Source organism: Anoplopoma fimbria, chromosome 10 (assembly GCF_027596085.1).
Source record: "Anoplopoma fimbria isolate UVic2021 breed Golden Eagle Sablefish chromosome 10, Afim_UVic_2022, whole genome shotgun sequence".
Taxonomy (NCBI): domain Eukaryota; kingdom Metazoa; phylum Chordata; class Actinopteri; order Perciformes; family Anoplopomatidae; genus Anoplopoma; species Anoplopoma fimbria.
This window is the reverse complement of record NC_072458.1, coordinates 10,361,560-10,382,446: the sequence shown is the minus strand read 5'-3', so window position 1 is coordinate 10,382,446 and position 20,887 is coordinate 10,361,560. Positions and strand designations below refer to the sequence as shown.

The 20,887-nt window shown below is 40.9% G+C and overlaps 1 protein-coding gene across 1 annotated transcript in view; it reads left to right on the top strand.

Moving 5' to 3' along the window:
* Positions 1 to 19,106, top strand: part of crybg2 (crystallin beta-gamma domain containing 2) — a 44,594-nt gene extending 25,488 nt beyond the window's left edge. Inside the window, exons 5-24 of the mRNA XM_054605456.1 lie at positions 524 to 1,688; positions 2,085 to 2,846; positions 7,987 to 8,034; positions 9,672 to 9,790; positions 11,611 to 11,851; positions 12,595 to 12,734; positions 12,894 to 13,020; positions 13,133 to 13,168; positions 13,262 to 13,401; positions 13,555 to 13,681; positions 14,583 to 14,740; positions 14,838 to 14,964; positions 15,051 to 15,083; positions 15,650 to 15,762; positions 15,911 to 16,040; positions 16,124 to 16,263; positions 16,515 to 16,638; positions 17,238 to 17,396; positions 17,507 to 17,666; positions 18,177 to 19,106. Coding sequence (XP_054461431.1) covers positions 524 to 1,688; positions 2,085 to 2,846; positions 7,987 to 8,034; positions 9,672 to 9,790; positions 11,611 to 11,851; positions 12,595 to 12,734; positions 12,894 to 13,020; positions 13,133 to 13,168; positions 13,262 to 13,401; positions 13,555 to 13,681; positions 14,583 to 14,740; positions 14,838 to 14,964; positions 15,051 to 15,083; positions 15,650 to 15,762; positions 15,911 to 16,040; positions 16,124 to 16,263; positions 16,515 to 16,638; positions 17,238 to 17,396; positions 17,507 to 17,666; positions 18,177 to 18,265 — 4,138 coding nt within the window. The 3' untranslated portion in view covers positions 18,266 to 19,106. The remainder of the gene's footprint in view (positions 1 to 523; positions 1,689 to 2,084; positions 2,847 to 7,986; positions 8,035 to 9,671; positions 9,791 to 11,610; positions 11,852 to 12,594; positions 12,735 to 12,893; positions 13,021 to 13,132; positions 13,169 to 13,261; positions 13,402 to 13,554; positions 13,682 to 14,582; positions 14,741 to 14,837; positions 14,965 to 15,050; positions 15,084 to 15,649; positions 15,763 to 15,910; positions 16,041 to 16,123; positions 16,264 to 16,514; positions 16,639 to 17,237; positions 17,397 to 17,506; positions 17,667 to 18,176) is intronic.
* The last annotated feature ends 1,781 nt before the right edge of the window (positions 19,107 to 20,887 follow it).

Here is a 20,887-nt window from a genome sequence, read left to right as displayed (position 1 = left end):
GAATAATATATAATTCAGAAATATGTCTTCACTTAGAGGGTTATTCCATTTAGTATTGCACTTGCATAAAGTTGGGGGACTTAATACATTAATTACTTACAGACATTAAAAAGTAAATTATCTAATTTAAGGCCAAGATATATGTGTTGAATGACAGATGCACAGGAAAATAGGTGTTTGCTAAATTGTTTGGTTAGCCCAGTTCATACGCCGTAAATGTGATTTTGACCTTGAGTAACCCTGAAATGTCCGCTGACAGCATTTTGCTTTTGTACACGATCATCCCAGGACAAACCTATTGTTGGTTTTCTGACTTTGTTTGTGCAAAGTTAATTCAGCTGAACTGTGCTTCATTTGAATTTGTTACTTTGTTGTTCCAACAAAGTTGCTTTGTACGATTTTCATTGTTGACATTGCATGACCACCACACCCTGGATGCACCGCAGCACTTGATAAACTTTGGACCAGTCTTTTCTGTTTTGTAACCTTTAGTCTGTTTTTCTTTTTCTTTGTGTTCATCCAGGTCGCTGACAGCGTCAAGGACGCCCACAGCAGCTTCAGAAATCTTTGCTTCGGTAAATCAGCCACCTAAAGCTGAGAAGGAATCCGTTGACGAAATGAATTCAGGATACAGCAAAATAAGCACCAAACTGTACATAAAGAATACCTCTCCTCCTAAAGAGGATGAATCCAAATATCGTATCCATAAATTATCACTAGTCGATGAGACAAACGCAGCTGAGGTCAGCAAAGATACAGTGGACTTTAGCCAAGAAAGCACCACTGTCACTGAATCAAATAGAACAGATATCGGCTCGGACTACCGATGGAGAAATAGATTTGAGGGGGTTTCTCAGTATACACCATACAAAGCAGAGAGTTCCTCCTTTTCTGATTCTCTGAGTTACAGAATGTCTGACTCCTACTCCAGTACCTCCTCCTTCTCTTCCTCCTCTGTTCTCCCCGATTCTACAGCATGTAAATATCTCAGCAACCCCTCCTCCTCTCCAGTGGAACGCGTTACTGTTGGCAACAGGCTGAGTGACATGACCAAAGTTTCTCTGAGCTATGAGAGCGAGCCAGCTGGAGCACCAAAATATGAGTGGAGGAGGAGTTTGGTGGAGCAGGAGGAGCCTGCTGCACCTGCAGGTGAAAGAGTGGGACAAAGAGAGAGCCAGAGAGAGGCAGAGGGAGAGGGAGAAGGAGAAGGAGAGGCAGAGAGGTCCGACCTCTCCTCAGCACAAGGCCACGACACCATCGACAGTTTCGAAGACGACGACTCATCCCGTTTTTCTGGAGTGTTCAAGGCCACGCTCGTGGAGCTGGTCTCCGAGCCTGCAGCTCCCCCCAGCACTCCCCCAGCCTCCCCCGACGCAGACTCCCCAAACCAATTCGACATGGACAGCCTGGTGGACACGCTGAAGAGTATGGGACCCTCCCTCAGGCCTAGGAACACAAGCCTGCGCGGGGCCCCTCCGGTCCTCGTCTCCTCCCTGCCACCAATTGTCGAGGATGCCAGCCCCGTTACCCCTGACATCCCTGCTTCCCTCACAAAAAAGATGGAAGCAATGGGCAACACTGCCGAGTCCCTCAAAGGACTTTACACTCTGCCTAGTGACCTGGGACTGAAGAGGAACTCCACCAGGGACACTCGTTCACCACTGGAGCTGATGAAGCAGAGCCAGCAGGTACATTCAGAAACAAGTTCAGTAAAGTGTCTTTGCTTAGTGCAAAGCTTTGTATCCCTAAAATGCAATATAAATGATGCTAACATTCCTCAAAACAACAGTGAAAGAAATGTTTTCTTCTTTATTGCATTAGGATATATCAGATTTTTCTGGTTGTGTTAGTTTGAATTGTTACTTAAACTTGTATCTTCACATATCCCTTTGTGGTTTATCCTAAGTAACGGGACAATTTGCAAATTGAACATCAACATTAAAATGCACTCACTCACAAAAACCAACAGCAATCTGCATGACTACATACCTTTTCTATGTACATGACTGACAACATTTTTGTTTTGTTTGTTTTTACAATTCTGGTGAATGAACCCTTTAACTCATTGCTATACTCACTTGCAGGACCAGCAGCAGCCCAGAGCAAGAGGCCTGAACTTGCCCCTGAGATCATCTGTTACCGACAGTTTAGTAATGAGAAAATACTCTGACTCTTCTCCGGAGGAAGTAAAATCCCCAGTGCTGAATGGAAATGGACTTATTCTGTCATCCAGCTCTCGCCTGGACAAAAGCATCATCTTTGGAAGCCACAGGTCACCATCCAGTGAACAGACTTTGGAAAACGGTAAGGCCCATCGCTCACTCTTCCGCACCAGCTCGCTACCTGATAAGGGGCCTTCAAATGATCGCATGAGTTTAGGACCAAAAGAGCTTGGTGAACCTGGAACCGGTACAGAACCAGCGGGGTCCCGCTTTGAGCGCTTCTCCTTCCTTTTGAACTCCTCTTCCTCCGATTCGGGCTCCTTGACCGGAGCTGAAAGTCCCAAGGCTCGTATGAGTCTGCCTCCGCTGCGGGGCATGGGTTCGCCGCCCTCCAGCAACAGTCCAACTCGCCTCCTCAGCCCCACCGGCTCCATAGACCTCCAGAGGCCGTTCACCACCACAGACTCCCCCTTTAATATGTTTGGCCAGACCCAGGGGATGGGTGCAGGTACTGGGGCACTGGGCAATCCCATCCTGCAGAGGAGCTTCAGCAGTGAGGGCACCGAGGGAGTCCATCAGACGTCATTGTTCAACAGTAGACATGGAGGGTCTCAGTTCCAGAGCCAAGAACTTGAGCCTGACAGGAATTTAGCGTCCAAATATAGGGCCTTCCCTGATGCTTATGTGAGTATTACTACTACTACTATTTATTTAGGCTCACTAAGTATTATTAGTATTGCTTGGATGACATTTAAATATATAAAAATTCAGGCGAGAAATGTCTTAATTAGATAAAGTTGCATGAGCTGCATAAGCATGATGATGCTGAGGAAAATGGGGATGAGATGAAGTAAAGGTAAGTGGAAGAATGCAGTAGAAGAAGCCATTCTCTTGTTATTTCACACTTTGTTTAACTAAAGAAGTCAAAGCAAAAATTTGCCAGTCAGCTCAAGGTGGAAGCTAGGTCCATAGTAGCAGCATGAGAAAAGAGGTCCGCTACACGTTTATATTCTGCCTTTGTACAATATCTGTGTTTACTCATTATGTTGGCAACTCTTTGACTCACTCGCAGATCTATTCTCCTGGCTGTTGTAAAAAAAAAAAGACAAACAGCAGCTCAGATTACAATAGGTGAGAGAGATGACTTCATAAGTGGTTTGTTGTGCACACAGGAAAATTCCCTCTTTGTGTGGCTCTTTGTTGTTGTCCATATACCTTCACATACTGTAGCGTGTAGCATTTATAGAGCTTATTAATTCAAATATTTGTAGAGCACCAACAGGAAGTGGAAGTGGCTGGTTGAAGAAAAAACAGGTGCATCAGTGGAGTCCTTGGACATAAATGGAAATGTATTCAGTGTGATCCAGACCTGTCAGGTACAAGCTGTCACAGCTGAGCATCACAGAATCACACAAAAAAAGGGTGTGTCCTCAGGAGCGCATGTTTGCACTCGTTTATCACATGCAAGCATTCACTGGGAGGGCTTAACTGATTAGGACATGTCTTCAATTATTTTGATTACCGAGAGAGAGAGAGAGAAAGAACATCTATTCAAACGTGCGCGCACACAATCTATTTTCCTGTCTGTCTCTTTCTGTCAAACTAATTGTGGTTCACACTCCCCCTTTTTGGTTGTTCTTTCCATCTCACGCCTCAGCAAAAAAACCACAAAATGTCACACCCGTTATATATATGAGTGCCGGTATGCCAACAGTTAGGTAAGACAGAAACCACAGAACTTTCTCCTGAGGGAAGGTTGCGGACAAGCAGTAAAAGCAGGTCCTGACATAAGATTTTTTTAATGATGCTCCGCAATATATCATGTGATGATCTTTTCCTTTCGCCCCATAACACAGTGGTGTTATTTCTGTTCAGGCGAATACAAAAGGAGCGTCAGCTGGATGCTAGAGGTGTAACTACTCATTAGTCGACAGCTGTCTTGTGTAGTTTTAATACAAATGTTTGCACAGGATGTTTGCTCATGTTCCAACAACGCAGTTTACCTCTGCCGCGTTCAGTAGTCGTGGCTGCAGATGCTCCTTTTTCCCAGGCGAAAGCATGCAGTTTGACCACAGCTCATATTACCGACTGAGCCACTGAGACTGTTACTGACTTCAGATAATAGCTTTGGGCCTTTTAAAAATCCACAGAAGCTCTAAATATTCCTACACCAGAACAAATTTTTCAGACAGTGGGAGTTTAAAACTGCACTCTTTGTCACGAATGCACAACAACACTATTGAAGAAGGTATGGAGAGAAGACGGACAAGTAATGTCATCACCCTTGTACAAATACATCAAGTTGCATACCTGATTATGATTACTACTACGGAGTGCAGGTAGCTACCTTGTGGTACTAGTTTGTTTGATCTGGAGGTCCTTTGACTTTTTGTAGTGGTTATAATGTAAATCCATCCATTATCTTTAACCGCTTATCCTGTTCAGAGTGGCGCAGGCGGAGCTGGAGCTGATCCCAGCAGACATTGACTGAAGGCAGGATACACCATGGACAGGGCGCCAGACTATCACAGGGCTGACATATATAGGCAGATAACCATTCACACTCACATCTACGCTTACAGGCAATTCAGAGTCTTCTATGAACCTAGGCTGCATGTCTTTGGACTGTGGGAGGAAGCGGGAGAAACCAGAGATAACCCAACTGCCATGGGGAGAACATGCAAACTCCACACAGAAGGCATGTTAGGTCCAGGAATAGAACCCCGGCCCGTCCTGTGGTGAGGCTACGGTGCTAGCCAACATACAACCGTGCAACCCCCGCTAATGCTATTGCAACTATAACGTAGATTTTAAGAAGCCGCAATTATATAACGTCACATAATGATATAAGGGGCCCAGACAATGGCCTGTTGTTTATCAGTAAAAGTAGTGTGAATTATTATGCAGTTGGTGTCAACTGGGGATGTTTTTACATCGTCATCCTTCTTTGCTCAATTCAAGAAAGAAGAATTAGGCATTGTCTTGTAATATTGAGCTACCCGAAGAGAGAGGGAATTTGGAACACGTATACATGACTTTAATGGGATTTTAAACACGCTGCTGCTGACTGATGCATATCTCTATACATCAAATCATCAGTATGATTACATGCTGTAAAACTCATCCTTGCATTTAAACCCTCAGTGACACTTTCTCATAGTGGGCGTGAGACCTCTAAATCATTTTATCCTTGCAGAACAGTTTCTTGTTTCTTCTCTCTACTTTTTTATTTTCCTCCAGCGTGCTCCCCACCCATTCCAGCTATCTGTCTTTTCCTGCAGAGACACAGCCACACCTCGCCTATTGTATTCTTCCTTACATTTCTCTGCTGTTTGCTTGACATTTGATGAATTGGAGCTGACAGGGAGAAATTGGAAGATGGCAGGTTGAGAGAAGACGCCAAAGAGATTAAGTTTTAATTGCTTTGTTTGTCAGTTTTATTCAGCACACTTCAATGCATTTGTTTATATTTTTTTTAAATGTCTGATTTGCTGAGACTGCGCATTCCATCCACGGTAACCAATATTTATGGGAGAGCAGATCGTCTGCTGGGAGGGAAGGGAACGCAAGGGTGAAAGTGTCTGTGGGAGTTTCATATTTAAGTAAACACATAGCTCCACATGAATGTTGCAGTTGTTTTACTTTGTATGGAGCTGTACAGTGAAGGCTAGGAATGAAGTTAAGAAGGAGGTATATATATATTTATATATATTAATGCAGAAAATATAGACAAAATGAGTCAGGCATTGACAGTATGGCACTGCATTTTTTTTTTTATTTTGTTTTTAAGTGTTTTGAGCACAAAGTTTCCTTCACAGACTGTCACTACAGTCCCATGTGTTTTTTAAAGATGAATGTCCACAAAAAATATTTAAATTAATAGATACAAGAAAAATGTAATTAAATTTGGTTAAAATAAATAAATTGATAAAGACTAAAGACATGAAGACATAAAGACAGAAGATATAAATAAACAGCTGTGCATTGTTTTGTATATAATAGACAGCTAATACAAGCCTTGAGTTTAGTTTAAAAGTAATTTTAAAAGAGTTGGCGTTTTCCAATGGGACAGTTTTTGTTTCTACCACCTCCATTCTGTAAATCAGCTGAAAGGAAAACCAGTGAGACCGACTCAAGTGTCACAGTCCAACAGGTTATGATAGCCTTCCATGTCAATACTCCTTCATTGTCTAGTGTTCGTCACTCACCTGTTCGGATCAGGTTCTTTTTAGCCCAGGAGCATCAACATACAGCCATGTTATTATGACAGGCAAGACGAATGTAAATGTTGACTTTAAGTCTAAGCCGATGATGCATAAGCAGCATGGCCGATGACAACATAGGCACAAAGTAGACTTTAGTATTGCATAGAATACCACATTACTGTCAACCAAGGTGGAAAATTCAAACGAATACACATAGAACAATACTTAAAGTACAAAAATACATGCAATTTAAAAAAACTTTTAAAAGAAATAATAAAGGGGGGGGGACAGAATCTCAAAAAAAATAGCATTGTCTATGGGATAAATGACTAAATGAACAACTTTGTTCTTTTTTGACAAAGGCATCTTGTAGCCCTGCCTTTTTAATATTCAGGGTATCATTTGAATAAATTGGTGTATTTTGGCCAATGGAACCCTTTTGCTCTTTGCTTTGGTATAACCCATATTTTTTTGTCATGGCAAACACCAATTGGAAATAATGTATTTTTATGTTAAAAAAACAAGATTTACATGTACTAAATGTTAAAGCCTCTTGACTCAAAATGCAGAAAGGAATTCAGAGATGAAAGGGAGGTCAAAGCCTTTTTTATTTATTTATTTGACTCTATGGTGGGAGACTTTTGTTGTAGCATGGTATGTCGGTGATCAGTAATGAGTCACTCTTTTATTTACTAGGTCAATGCTGAAAGGGCACCATTCATGCCCTCAGCTTCGGTTGCACTTCAGAAAAGTCCAAATGCTATTGTGTCCTACACAGTTGGTTCAATTTGGTTGAAATTGGTAATTTATCCCTCAGAATGTATCTAATTGAAACAGGGTCCAGAGTAAATTAGGGCAAAGTGGGACACTAATGAGGACTGATGAAATAAGAGCTTCTGTAGGAGGCCCTCTTTAGTTGGTAACATGATCCAGATGATAACCTGTTTCCAACAGAGCTTCCAGAGAATAGAGGTCAGGTGATACCTGACGCCAAACACACAATCTCTGTGGTAAATCTATATGCAAATTTGATGGTGCTTAACTGCTGCCACATTCCAAACTGCACAAACAAACACCCTTAAATTCCAGCAGCATACCAGCTGAGGCCTTCAGATACACACCGCACACACAGGGGAAACAGCGAGTGAAACCCAGTGCAATGGGAGAGCAGGTCTCAGGTCAGATACTGCTATTATCAGTGCGAGCAGTACTAAAGAGCAACAAGTTAAACAGGTATAGGGGAGGAATGTTTGTCTTTCCCAGCTGTCAAAGAGGTGCTTGTGCTGTCATGACGGAGGCCCTCTCTCCTCACTTTGAAGCAGTGTGTAGGTTGTCTGGTATTTGTGTAAATGACTGCCGTTGTCAGCAATCGGAAGCTAAACAAAATTAAGGGAAAACTGAGGTTGATCCAACCTTGCAATGGGAAGCTATGTGGTTCCTTGGGGGAATCTTTTTTTTTTTTTTGAAGACTTCAGTAATGGCATTGCACTTGATCTTGGCTTTTATTTTTACCTTTTTAATCATAAATGAAATACTTCAGGGTGTCAGAAAACGCACTGTTAAACACTATGTATCTATTAGAAAGTTTGCTAAAATATATTTATTTTCTTTGTCCATAGCTCACTAAAGCGAAGGAGCATGGGAAGCTCAATCCTCGTCCTGGAAAGGTGAGTCTCCACACGACACACACACGGTACCTGGGACCAGGAAGTGATATCACTGGGAGGACTGTGTCTCTCTGGTATTTGCTTTGACTCTGGCTATATAAACAATCACCTTTTTTTTTTTTCTTGTGTTGACATTTGAGCGTCTAGCCTGGAGAATAGAAAAGAGGGAATTGAGGATAAAGTGTCTGAACATGAAGATTGTGATCAAATTTGGTACAGATAACTATGATCCCCAGAAGATGAATCCCAGTGACTTTAACAGCCCACCAACATTTCAAGTCATTATCATCATCATGCAAAAATAAAACATGTACAACATGCGGTTTATGACCTGCAAAACTATCACCGCTCCCATCAGGCTCGGCTGTACTTTGTGTGTGGAGCTTATTGGCAAATGCTAGCATGCTAACACACTTTACCAAAATGGTAAACATTGTTAACATTCTACCTTGCCATTGTGAGCTGGTTAGAATGCTAATGTTAGCACTAGCTCAACGCACCCTGTTCCAAATTGCACGGATAGCCGCCATAGACCCACTGATATACTGATTTATTTTTTAAGACATAAATACATACACTTTATGCAGAAAATCTAGATGATGTTTCTGCTTTCTAGGCCACTTTCAGTCACTGTGTTGCTTCAGCATGTAACTAATGTAATTGTAGAGAAGCTTTATATAAGCAAAACTGCAACGACTGCTGTTTGTTACCATAGCTTTCTTGTGAATCTTGCTGTGGCACGCTCACTATGCTGTTAAACACATTGAGTGACGGTAGCAGACTACCTGGTTTAACTCTTCACTCTGCAACAGATAACCAAAAAACGTCCCAGGCGTCCTTTATGTTATTAAAGGCTGTGATTGATGCCATTAAACTGCACACAAATACCTATTCCATGCCACATACTTTAATCAACTTTCAAATGTCAGGCCTGCACCTGCATGCAGCTGCAGATTGTCCATGAGTGATCCTGAATGCTAGAGGAGGAGCTGACATTTAGGATCAGCTCCTGGGTACTGTTCCATGCTCAAGGGCCTCATACCTGAATGGACCAAACATGTCTGCACTGAGGCAAGGACAGTTTGTTTTAGGCGCTACTGTCGTCCAATTCACGCTCAAGGAACAAAGAGGAAGAGAACTATTCTTTTTATTCTTTTCATACACTGACTTTATAATTCATCTGTGTTTAAAGTATCTTTATCCCTTTTTTTATTTGTGCAAAATTTCACCCTGCTTTTTTTTAACTTTTTTGCAAATGCTAAGAATAAAAATTCAGGACTGATGCTACTGTGCAACTCTACCAATATACTGTTTCTTTCTACATTGCAATATTCTTATATCAGATGTCCGAAGGGGTTGAGCATGAAATTTAAGATTCATGCTTGGATATGAAACTGGAGATAATGCCACCAGATGATATTGGCTCCATTATGTAACTTCCCCTAACCATATAAAGGATTCTTCTGCAGCAGCTCAGGTTGAGCTCTTGTCTGCAGTATTTTGTTGTCATTACTAGTAATCGTATCCGGTCTGCCATTGTATTATTCTCACTGTCCAAGTAAATGACAAACGTCTGCCCTGCTGAAATGAGCAACCCCCCTAGTGTATATTCTTACATCTGTCCACGTCATCTCTAGATGTATATCTTCGACCGGCCAGGGATGTGTGGCCAGAGGATCGAGGTGCGCAGCGATGTCATCGACGCCACGCCCTGGGAGCTGCAAGAGACCATCTCCATCCGGGTCGTCAGAGGAGGGTGAGTGGCTCAACTGGAAACGCATTTGCTATCTCAGATTTTGAAGTTTTTGTAGTTGGTATACAAAAAAAATCTTAATATGGTACTTTACCGTTTTGTACAGGAAATGACACAGGACTTGCCATTGTGACAGAGAATTAACAGTTTTATTATGGTTTAACCATTTCATTATCATAGTTTATTTCTTTGCAGCTTTGAGTTACCTACATTTCCATACATAATTCAAACTACCTCAGAATTAGTATGTAGGATCTTATTGTTACACATTCTCCCAAAATGTGACAACCACAATGGAGGCCAAAAACAAATAACACTGTCTTTAAGAACATCAACGTGCATCAATACATGACACCAGACTCAATTGTCTTGCCGATCCGGTATTGCTAGAGTATGACTTTGAATCAGTAAATCTGCGCTTTCCTCATGCCATCACCACCACTATACACTTGGCACTCCATTAAACACAAGCCTTCTGAAACCTTTAAAGTTGCAAAGGTAGATAGGATGACACCTCCACACCTTCTTTCTCTTGAAATGCAAAGTGTGTAATTGATCATAACAAACCCCTCTCTCCGGATGCACACATGCAGCGGCAAAACAAAACAGCGATTGATGCTCTGTGGGCATGCAAATGCCTTTAATAGTTAACACACCCACACACACATGCTTAAACACATACTTGCTTCAGTTGGGAATGTTTTTATCAAACACAGCCAACCATGTGAACCTGCAGTAGCACTGAATGTACTGCTGCTCTGACCTATGCCACCAGTACCAGGCTGACACTTGATTGGCTGCCTAAAAAGAGATAATTATACTGTCATCTCATCTCATGCATCAATACACTGCTCCACTGTCTAAACCACAGCTCCCTCTGCAATTAAAGACTTGTATGTAGGCAAAGTTTGTTTTCAGTTGACCCCAGACTTAAACTAAGATCTACTTTCCTTTTAGTACAATTAAATCTATATTTATTATACTTGAGTGTTTCCATTTCATGGTACTTTCTCCTTTAATTACTTTTTATTCCACCACATTTATTCGACAGTATTGATTACTTGTTACTTTATAGACATACAAAACATTGGATAAACTTATAAAACAGAATGCTATGTTTAGTATTAAAGCAGTGGTTCAGGGGTTTTTTGACTGGTGACCCCACTGGTGACAGTGTCTCGTCGGGGGGCCCTTGTGATGTTTCAGATGGCCATGACAAGTGACAATTATGTGATAATGCTAAATGCTACAACCTATTGTAACAGTGGAGAAGAGTCACAAAGTCAGTGAACTGATTTAGTAATTCACCTTAACCTGCTCACATGACAGTGCTTTTATGCTAAGGTTTAGCAGATACAATGTTTGTGTTAGCATGCTTACATGTGCCAATTAACACTTCACACAGCAGGCCGATCAGAATGGTGTTTGTTTGCTGATTTTAAGTCAGAAACCAAAGCGGTGTACAAAGTGTTGGTGACATCAGCTAACATTAGCCACAGTAAGCTACTGGTCATACCAAACAAAGTGAGGCTGTAGCAGCAAAACCCCAGCGTTTATTAGATCCATCAATGGTGCATTTTATTGCTTATTAATCCAGCTTTTGATCCGTAAGAGAAAGAAAGTGTTGTTTCTTCTTTTATAAGTAACATAGTCTCACTTTAACCAATCATACCAATCATTTTGTCCCCAATGTGTGAACACTACTTAAAAATGATGCAGCAATGTGACGCAGAAAAAACGTTTTCAATCAACTGGGACTTTGAATTTTCTAGATCATATGTACATTAGAGGTTCTAACCTCAAGCCCTTTTCTCCCTGCCTAGATGGGTGCTGTATGAGAAGCCTAACTTCAAAGGGGAGAAGATCGCCCTGGATGAGGGAGACATAGAGCTCACCTACCCCTTCAGTCCAGAGGAGCAGCTTCAGAACGAAGAGAAAGAGGCCGGAGAGCAGAACGGAGAGCAGAACGGAGAGCAGAACGGAGAGCAGAACGGAGAAACAAGTGATGTGCCGACAAAGCCAGCAAGGAAGTTCATCATCGGGTCTCTTAGAAGAGCTGTCAGGGTAAGACCAGTTCACCTCGCTCTGTTGTTGACAAAAACAGTTGTCACGCATCTTCCTTCTAGATCAGTTGATAAATTACAGTGGAATACGTTGCTGTTTTCTTGGTAGGCTTAAGTATTATCTATTTAACATTGTTATCTGATGCTGAAAGGCTGATTAGTTTTTACATGTTTTGTGGAACTGTAGCTGTCAGTGACAAGTGCTCTTTTAACTCAGCAGCACCATCTAGTGTCAAGAATAGGAGCCTGCACCTGCAGCTTTGACTTTCTATAGGTCAATGAAATGTCAAATATTTTAAGGAGTGATCTATTTAGTAACTCAATCAAATGTTACATTTTTATCTGATATTGTTCACACCTCTTTAACTGTATTGTCACAGTTTTTACAGTCCCGCAACTTTTCAGCGCTGAAACAAAAACAAAGCAGCGACATCTTTATCAAAAATGTTTGCTTATGTTATGTGTTTACAACTAACAAACAATTGGATTTACCTTTTGTCTAATATATTTCTCAATTAAAAGACTATCAGTCATCATTGGGTTTAATAGCAGGAGTTTAATCTGTTTAGAGTTTTGTTGTTGATTCAATCCTTCACATTCAGATTATTATCTGTGTCTGTAACTCAGTATAGTTCCCACTAAGGCAGCCACTGCATATTTCCCAGTCCCTACAGGACTGCAGCATTACTACCTGTTATTTGCTCCATTATGTGACATTGATGGTCGCTCTCTGTCATCCCTCAGGATTACAGCGTCCCAGAAATCAGTCTTTTCCCCGAGGAGAACGCAGAAGGGAAGAAGGTGATCTTCAGAGATACGTCTGATGATGCCAGGATTTTTGGCTTCCCCATCAAGGCCAACTCTATCATCATCAATGCTGGGCTGTGAGTTCTGAAATATGAGCTATGAGAAATTGCGTGATCGTATTAAAACTGCATAATAATGTTGTTCAAGTGATAACTTTCCATTAGTGTTTTGTTAAATCTGGTTTGAAAATCAAACAAATGTTTCTTTCCTTGTTTTCTGTTGCTTCTCCCACTTAGATGGCTCGTTTACGCACATCCCTTCTTCCAGGGCGTTCCACGTGTCCTGGAGGTGGGGGGATACTCCACCCCTGCGGCCTGGGGAGTGGAAAAGCCCTATGTGGGATCCCTACATCCACTCAAAGTAGTAAGTGGCATTATTTGAAGTTTTTAGATTTCTTTTCTTTACTGATTCTGTATAAAAGTATATCCCCTTATTGTTTGCGGTAAATTCATTCATTTATTCTTTTTTTTTACAGGGTGAACCAAGAGTGGAAAATACAAGTGAACCAAAGGTAACAAAGCACAAATACTGCTAATAAATTGCTGCTAGATCAAAGTAATTATTCAGTGGGCCGTGATTGTAAATTACACCCTTTTCTCTCCAGATGGTGGTCTTCGAAAAGCCGTACTTCACTGGGAAATCCAGGACCATAACCACCAACATGAGGGACTTCATGACCAGAGCAGACCGGCAGCAGACGGCCTTTATGTACAATGTTGGCTCCCTAAAAGTACAGGGAGGAATGTGAGTGCTGTGTTGCAATGTTTGTATTCGCTGAACCTCGAAAAAACATCTAAGTGATCATTAATGATTAAGTAGCACTGCGGACAGCCAATATAATATATAAAGGAGTATATTCGTGCTTTTTAACCCCCTGCCTCTTCTGTGTCGCTGAAGGTGGGTGGGCTACGAGAAGGAGGGCTTCCGGGGCCACCAGTACCTGCTGGAGGAGGGAGAGTACCATGACTGGAGGGTGTGGGGAGGCTGCGATGCCGAGCTGCGCTCCGTCAGGGTGATACGAGCAGTAAGTTGAGAAGAATATCTCACTGCAGTTAGTATTTGTTAATAAGTAATGATTCAGATGTTTGAATACAAATAAAAAGGGGAAGGTGTGGCTGCCACTCTACGCAAATCCAATAACATGTACACGTTTTTGCGTGCATGCAAACTGTGCTTGATCCCTTTCTGTTATTAATATTTTATGTTCTTATTCTGGGGTTATGTACTGCACTGCATGTCAGTGTTTACACAAGCACTGGTACACTTTTACATACACACATCAACCATATAAAGAGGCAAATGAAGAGCAATCTTCATTTATTTTCTTGGGATGTTTTTTTGGGGATGTGGCTCTTCAAAAATCTATTTAAGGGGAGCATATGGTTTGCATGTTTCACACTGTATTGTAAGCGTATCATGCAGTGTGGGACTCCCACCGGTCTATGGCTTGCTCTTATCTTTGTCTCAACCCATCAACGTATTGTGCTTGTCTCGGCGTTGATACACTCTGGTCTTGGTCACGACTTGATCTCGGTTTAGGTGGTCTTGACTTTATTTTGTTGCTTTAATGACCTCATTTTATCGTCTTTATTCGTCTTATCTTACCTAAAAAAATACTTTTCATTCTGATAAATGTCCACTGTAGTCCTGATAACAGTTGCATTAAACTGCAACTCAGGGCATCACAGTAATGATTTAGATTCAGATTCATTAAGTCAAGACAAAGTTAAAATTGTATGGTTTACAAACAACATACAGTACACAACAAAGAAATGAAAACACATAAAACATAAATAACTTGAACAATCTTCAAAAGGGATGATTGACCAGATTTTTGCATGTTATAGAATATTCTTGGATAATTATCCAGATGTAGATGTCCCCAGGCTTCAGTGGAGTTAACCCATTTTCTTGCTCTCCTGCAGGACCTGATGGACCCCATAATGGTGATGTTTGAACAGCCAGAAGAAGAGGAGGAGGGCGAAGAGGAGGAGAACACCTTCGAGGTGACGGAGGCCATTCCTGATGTCGAGCTGTTTGAGTACAAAACGTCCACGCGCTCCATCCACGTAGTCAGCGGGGCGTAAGTTTATTTGGGTTCTACAGTATATTTACTTCACCACTCAGTGAAGTGGAAATGTATCACAATAACCACTGGAAACTGTTCGTCCTCTTTACAGATGGATAGCCTACTCCCATGTGGACTACTCTGGAAACCAGTACATCTTAGAGAAAGGATTCTATAACAACTGTGCTGACTGGGGCTCTCAGGACACTCGCATCTGCTCAGTGCAGCCCATCCTACTGGTGAGGACTGCTGTCTTCAAACTATTCATTTGATCGGTGTATTAAAGTTCTGGTGGTGCTTACATTTTTGTTTTGTTGCTTTTTAGGCCCCAAGTGACAGCTCAAGGACCAGGACTGAGGTATTTTGCCTTGACTTTCTCACTTTTATGACTTTTTAGCCCTCTTAGTCTTTAGTTTAATTATGCAGAATAATTGCAGAGTAAACTTAACTATTATCAGTGTTAAATCAGAGAAAGAAAACAGAAAGAAGCAGATCACTTTCCTTAAGTTTTCTTTTTCTCTATCTGATGTCTGTCACAGCACTAAGTGGGTTCATGTGCTGCATCTGGACTTTGTTCCATGCAGGGAAAATCCCATTTTTGTTCTTTGGCCACTGATCCATCCATAAAACGCTTAAGAGCACAAGGATGTATTTTCACCTTAGTCAAAGATAAATGTTGCAAGTGAAACATCGCATATTAAGTTATACATTGGACATTGTAAGAAGAACCTGTAATCATCATAGTTGCCTTAACTTAACCTATGACAGCTAAAATTAAGATAATGATGATTCCTTCTTGGGGGGCAGCTTTTCAAGTCAGTGCTTAAAAGCACAAAAATAATTTGAAGAAAAAAAGACTTCAGGTTATAAATGTGTTAATCTCTTTCTTTTCCTTCTTTCCCTACCTTAATCTCTGCCTGTCAGATAACACTGTACTCTGAGCCAGACTTCCAGGGCGATTGTCACGTCTTAAAACCAAATCAGGAAGAATTGCCCGAGAAATTACTGACCAAGTCCTGCCGAGTGTCGGGGGGAAGGTGAGGAGCCTTTACCAAAATCATTACAGTTATCCAAAAAGAAAGGAAACTTGAGTCTGTGAAATGGAAAAGAGTGTTAAGAATGATGTGTTAAAAGGCTACCTATGCAAAGGGTGAACAACATCATGATAATGCCTCTGTGTTTCAGCTGGGTGCTCTACGAGAATAAACAGTACTCTGGGAACTTGTACGTTTTATCTGAAGGAGACTACCCCAACTTAATCAGTATGGGATGTCCACCCGGCTGCAACATCCGCTCTGTCAAGGTCGTGCCGATGGTGAGGAGGCGCTTGTGTTTAAAAAAAAAATGTCTGTGTTCTCTACTCTGCCTTGCTTTGAACCTCTGTCTCTCCCTGTCTAGACTCTCTCTGTTCCTTCCATCTCTCTGTTTGGCCTCGAGTGTCTGGAGGGCAGAGAGATCACCATGGACACAGAGATCCCCAGCATGGTCGAAGAGGGCTACAACAACCACATCCTGTCCGTCAGAGTCAACAGCAGCTGGTACGTGCTGGTCTCTCATCGGCGTGTGTTTGGTCATGTACAATTTGCATGTTTGCATTTGCATTGTAATAAAGAAGCTGTCTGTTTTGTCTTACAAGCAGCAGCTTCTTTTTATGACAGGAAGCGAGTTTAGATAAGCGGACATTTGTTAAGAATTGATAGTCAGCAGTTATAATGGAACACCTTGTTTTGGGTCACTGTGTACGCCATGTGATATTTAGGCAATTGATATTGTCTCTCTTCCTTTGCAGTTGGGTGATATGTGAGCACAGCAACTACAGGGGGCGCCAATTCCTACTGGAACCAATTGAAATCACCAACTGGCCGAAGTTCAGCTCAATACAGACTATTGGCTCAATGTTCCCAGTCCGACAGGTTTGCAAACAAGTTATATCTTTACCAGTCGCCACATCAACATCAACAAAAGTTATAGATCGTTTATTCTAAGGTCGGAATTTCCCTACGACTGTATGAACAAGTAAGCCGAAACTACTTTGATTGGCTGGCTCACTGGTCAAGAACATTCCCTTGAGTAAACTGGTGCCAGGTTAACCAATCACAAAGGCCGTATTGAGTAGTAGGAAAACCCATAAATGTGAATAATTGGATATTAAATGCATTGATTTGCTCAAAGCGTGGCATTGAAGCGAGGGCCAGCTTTGTGAGGCATGTTGGCAGTTTCAAAAGAGTATTATTTCACCACATAAAAGTGTGTGAAAGAGCATCGATTACATGCTTTTTCAGCAATTAATGAATATCTCTAACATCAAAATTGACACCATTGCTAGACAAAGCTTGTTTCTCATAATACACTGCCATCCCCAGAAGAAATGGAAATGATTTAAACTAGTCTCAAGTGAAAAGACAAATGTAAAACAATATGTTATTTTTGGGGTATTTAATGATGCTCCAAGGAGCTCCACGGATCTTTGACACTGTGATGACAATATTTTGTAATGTTTTGCCTCCTGCAGAAGCGCCGCTTTTTACGCATCAAGAACAAAGAGAGAGGTCACTTCCTGTCCGTCCAGGGTGGCGTGGAAGAGATGAAATCAGGACGAGTGGTGGTGACACCAGAGGTGGAGCCCATGAGTGACATCTGGTTTTATCAGGACGGCTTGATCAAGAGCAAGGTAATGAAGCATGATTGAAACCTAATTAGTGTTGGCAGAAAAACTTGAACCTGTCATCTGACTTAACAATGGGCTGGTCTAATCATGTACTGTATGTGTGTGTGCTGTAGTTGTCTCCAACCATGAGCCTTCAGGTGATGGGAAAAATAGAGCCGGGAGTCAAGGTGGTTTTGTGGGCAGAGACCCGGCAGCCTATCCAGACCTGGACAGCCCAGATGAGAGGCCTCATCACCAGCCTCACTTTCCCTGGCTGCGTCCTGGATGTCAAAGGTATGAGAAAAAAAAATACAAGGGCATTAGCTGATTTGCATTAGCATTTATAAGACCATGTGCTGCCCTTAATATGCTTAAATGAATACAAAATTGTAGTCAGAGTAATTTAAGTACCCCTCTTCAAAATAAAGTTGGGAATTTGAAATTTTACATTTGTTATAGTTGCACAAATGGATAAATAGATAGAGCATGCAAATTAGACGACTGTGCTGGGCAGGCTTTCAGTAAAATTAGAAGTTTTCTAAATAGATTCAGGTGTTCAGAAACAGGGAGTGCCGAGGTCACACAAAACCAAAGTTCTTTGTAGCAACTTTAACCACTTTATTAACTACTGGTTGGTATTGCTGTCAAATAAACAGTAGTTGATTACATGTGCTTAGTTACATTCCATCACTGCATGCCACTAAAAAAGCTTTTTTTCTTCTTCTTCTTCTAGATGATTATATTTCAATAACATGTTATTGTTATCAACTTGAACTTAACATGATTATTTTTCCTTTTCGTCAGGTGGCAAATCATATGACAAAGACCACGTGGTGATTATGCCAGAGAATGAGGAGAGGCCAAGCCAACAGTGGGAGATAGAGCTGCTGTAACCTGATATAAAAACCTCATGTTTCTCGTCACAGTGCTTCTCTCTACAACTCTGAGCATCTCATTAATATTCTGGGAGCCACTACCATGTAACTAGTATGATCAATGTGACAGTAAGAATGTCATTGGAGCCCTTAAAAGCTACACCAGACAGTTCAGTGCTTTGCAGAATTTTCTGTTGTATTCTCATGAAATTGTTGCATTTTCTTTGAGTCACAAGGATTTTTTCTGTATGCAAGGAGAAAAAAAAGAACACCGTCAGTGCCTTGAACCTGCTGGAGCGACTGGGTTTAGTTGGTAATAAACAATGAATGTACTTTGGAGGATCTACTGAACTATGTAAACCCTAAAATAAGAACCATTTATTGGTATCCAGTTGATTTATGGTACAGTTTTTTGACTTTGACCTGTATTGGATGTTATCACTTGTCAAGAGTATTCAAAGTAGAATCTCCCTGTTGGTATGATTTCAGGCTCTTGCAAATTCCCTCACTGCAACAGCACTTTTATATTCTTTACAATGGAGCAAACCAACTTCTGGTTTTCCTGGCGTGAACAGCAAGTTGCTTACCTGTGCTTTCTGCAGATAGTGGACAAATTAAGCCAAACGAATGGGTACTGTGCAAGAAATTTATGCTGTGCTTTTTTTTTTTTTAAAGGTATTTTTTTAAACGTACTGTGTTTATTGATGTTTATCTTGTGGGAAATGTTGCACTTATATCGTACAGTGCAGTTGTGTGTGCAGACACCCTTTGTATAGGGTTTGTTATAAAGTTGTTTGTCTGCATCAGCGTATGTTAATATTTGATACTAAAGATGTGATGTAAAATGTTGTGTAAGAGGGAGTGGTTTTGAAATGTTAAATAAAACAAATATTGTTAAATAAAACAAAGCTGCCTAATTGATTTAAAAAGAATCCTCAATATAAATGTTTTGCTACGAACATTTATCCTGAATAACAAAATTGATACTATCATGAGGCAAAACAACGTGCTAGATCAGCTTTGTTTGTAATAACTACACCGGTGTCATATTACCTTATGCTCTGTGGGTTTCTATTAATATACATAATAATCGAAGGGGTCAAATCCATGTTCAGCCCTGAACACATGTTTCCTCTCAGTGCTGATCAATAACAAATACACATGCTTGTTTGAAGAGCAAACTACTTGGTTGACGCTTTGACTCCACCTTAATTTAGTAGTTGTTTCATTCGAACATCCCATCACTGCATTCATCCATTCATGCTTAATTCTCTTCAGTTTCCCTGGCTGTTTGAGTGTTAGGGTGATTGATTTGTGTTTCTATGGTTAATGGCTTTCTAAAATACACCAAGCCAACAAGAAGGACACAGTGCACAAAATGGAAAACAACAGCTAATGGTACAGTTTTCTTGATACTTTTTCTTGATAAGTAATAATAATAATAATACATTTTATTTGTATAGCACTTTAAAAGGTACTCAAAGGCACTTTACATGATAAAGACGGAAACAATAAAATAAATAACAATGAAACAAGATGACATAACAGAAACAAAACAACAACAAGAAAAAAAGAAATGCATAACTAGCATACTAGCAAAGTAGCGAGTGACGGGGAATGTCTGAGGTGCTGGCAGAGAGAATTCCACAGGGAGGGGGCAGCAATGGAGAAGGCCCTGTCCCCCCAGGTTCGGAGCTTGGACCGAGTAGTGGGGGTGGTGGAGGTTGGCGTTGGTGGATCTGAGGTTGTGGGTGGGAGTGTGTCGGTGTAGGAGATCGGAAAGGTATGAAGGGGCCAAGTTGTGAAGGGCTTTGAATGTAATGAGGAGAATCTGGTGCTGGAGTAGGAGAGCAGACGGGCAGCGGAGTTTTGGATGTATTGTAGTTTGTAGACGATTTTGGTGGATGTGCATTACAGGATACTGTGTCTCATATTAAGATACGCAGAATTTCAAAATAATTACAACCATTAATTAATGACTGACCAAAAGAGGAAAAATACTAATAACTAAAGTAACAGTATATTTTAGTATTTCAACTTTTTCATTAACTTAGACTTTAAATTATATTTCACCTGCTTTGACCTCTCACATGACGTGACACAACATTAAAACAGATTTTTATTCTTCAACTTAAATTTAAACCATTTTTATTTATTACTCCACCAATGACTGCACTCACACTAAAAGTGACACTTAAACTTCAATAATTGTTAGAATTTTGCTTGAATTGAAACTTAATTTTAATTTACATTTTCTTCAGAAAATGTCACCTTTTTCTAGTTTTTCTTTAACTGTTATTTTGTCATTTTAGTTTATCTTTAAAATGTATGTTGAGCAAAGCAAATTTCAGATTAACAGGCAAAAAAAGGGCTTGCTGTTGATCAGCTTTTGTTTTTAATAACCACACAGGTCTCATATTTCTTTGTGCTCTGCAGGTGAGCAGCAGGTAGAAGTGTGAGCAGCACAGAGGAATGGATGCACGAGTTCATTGGTTTAATCATGCTGTGTTTCCTGTTAGAAATCACCTAATGAATAAAATGGTGTTCTGCTGGGTATTTCAGTGAGACACGACAACTTAAATGACCTGTAATCTGTGCCTGCTGAGCTGATAGTGAATGTGATATGTCTTTCTTTCTCTC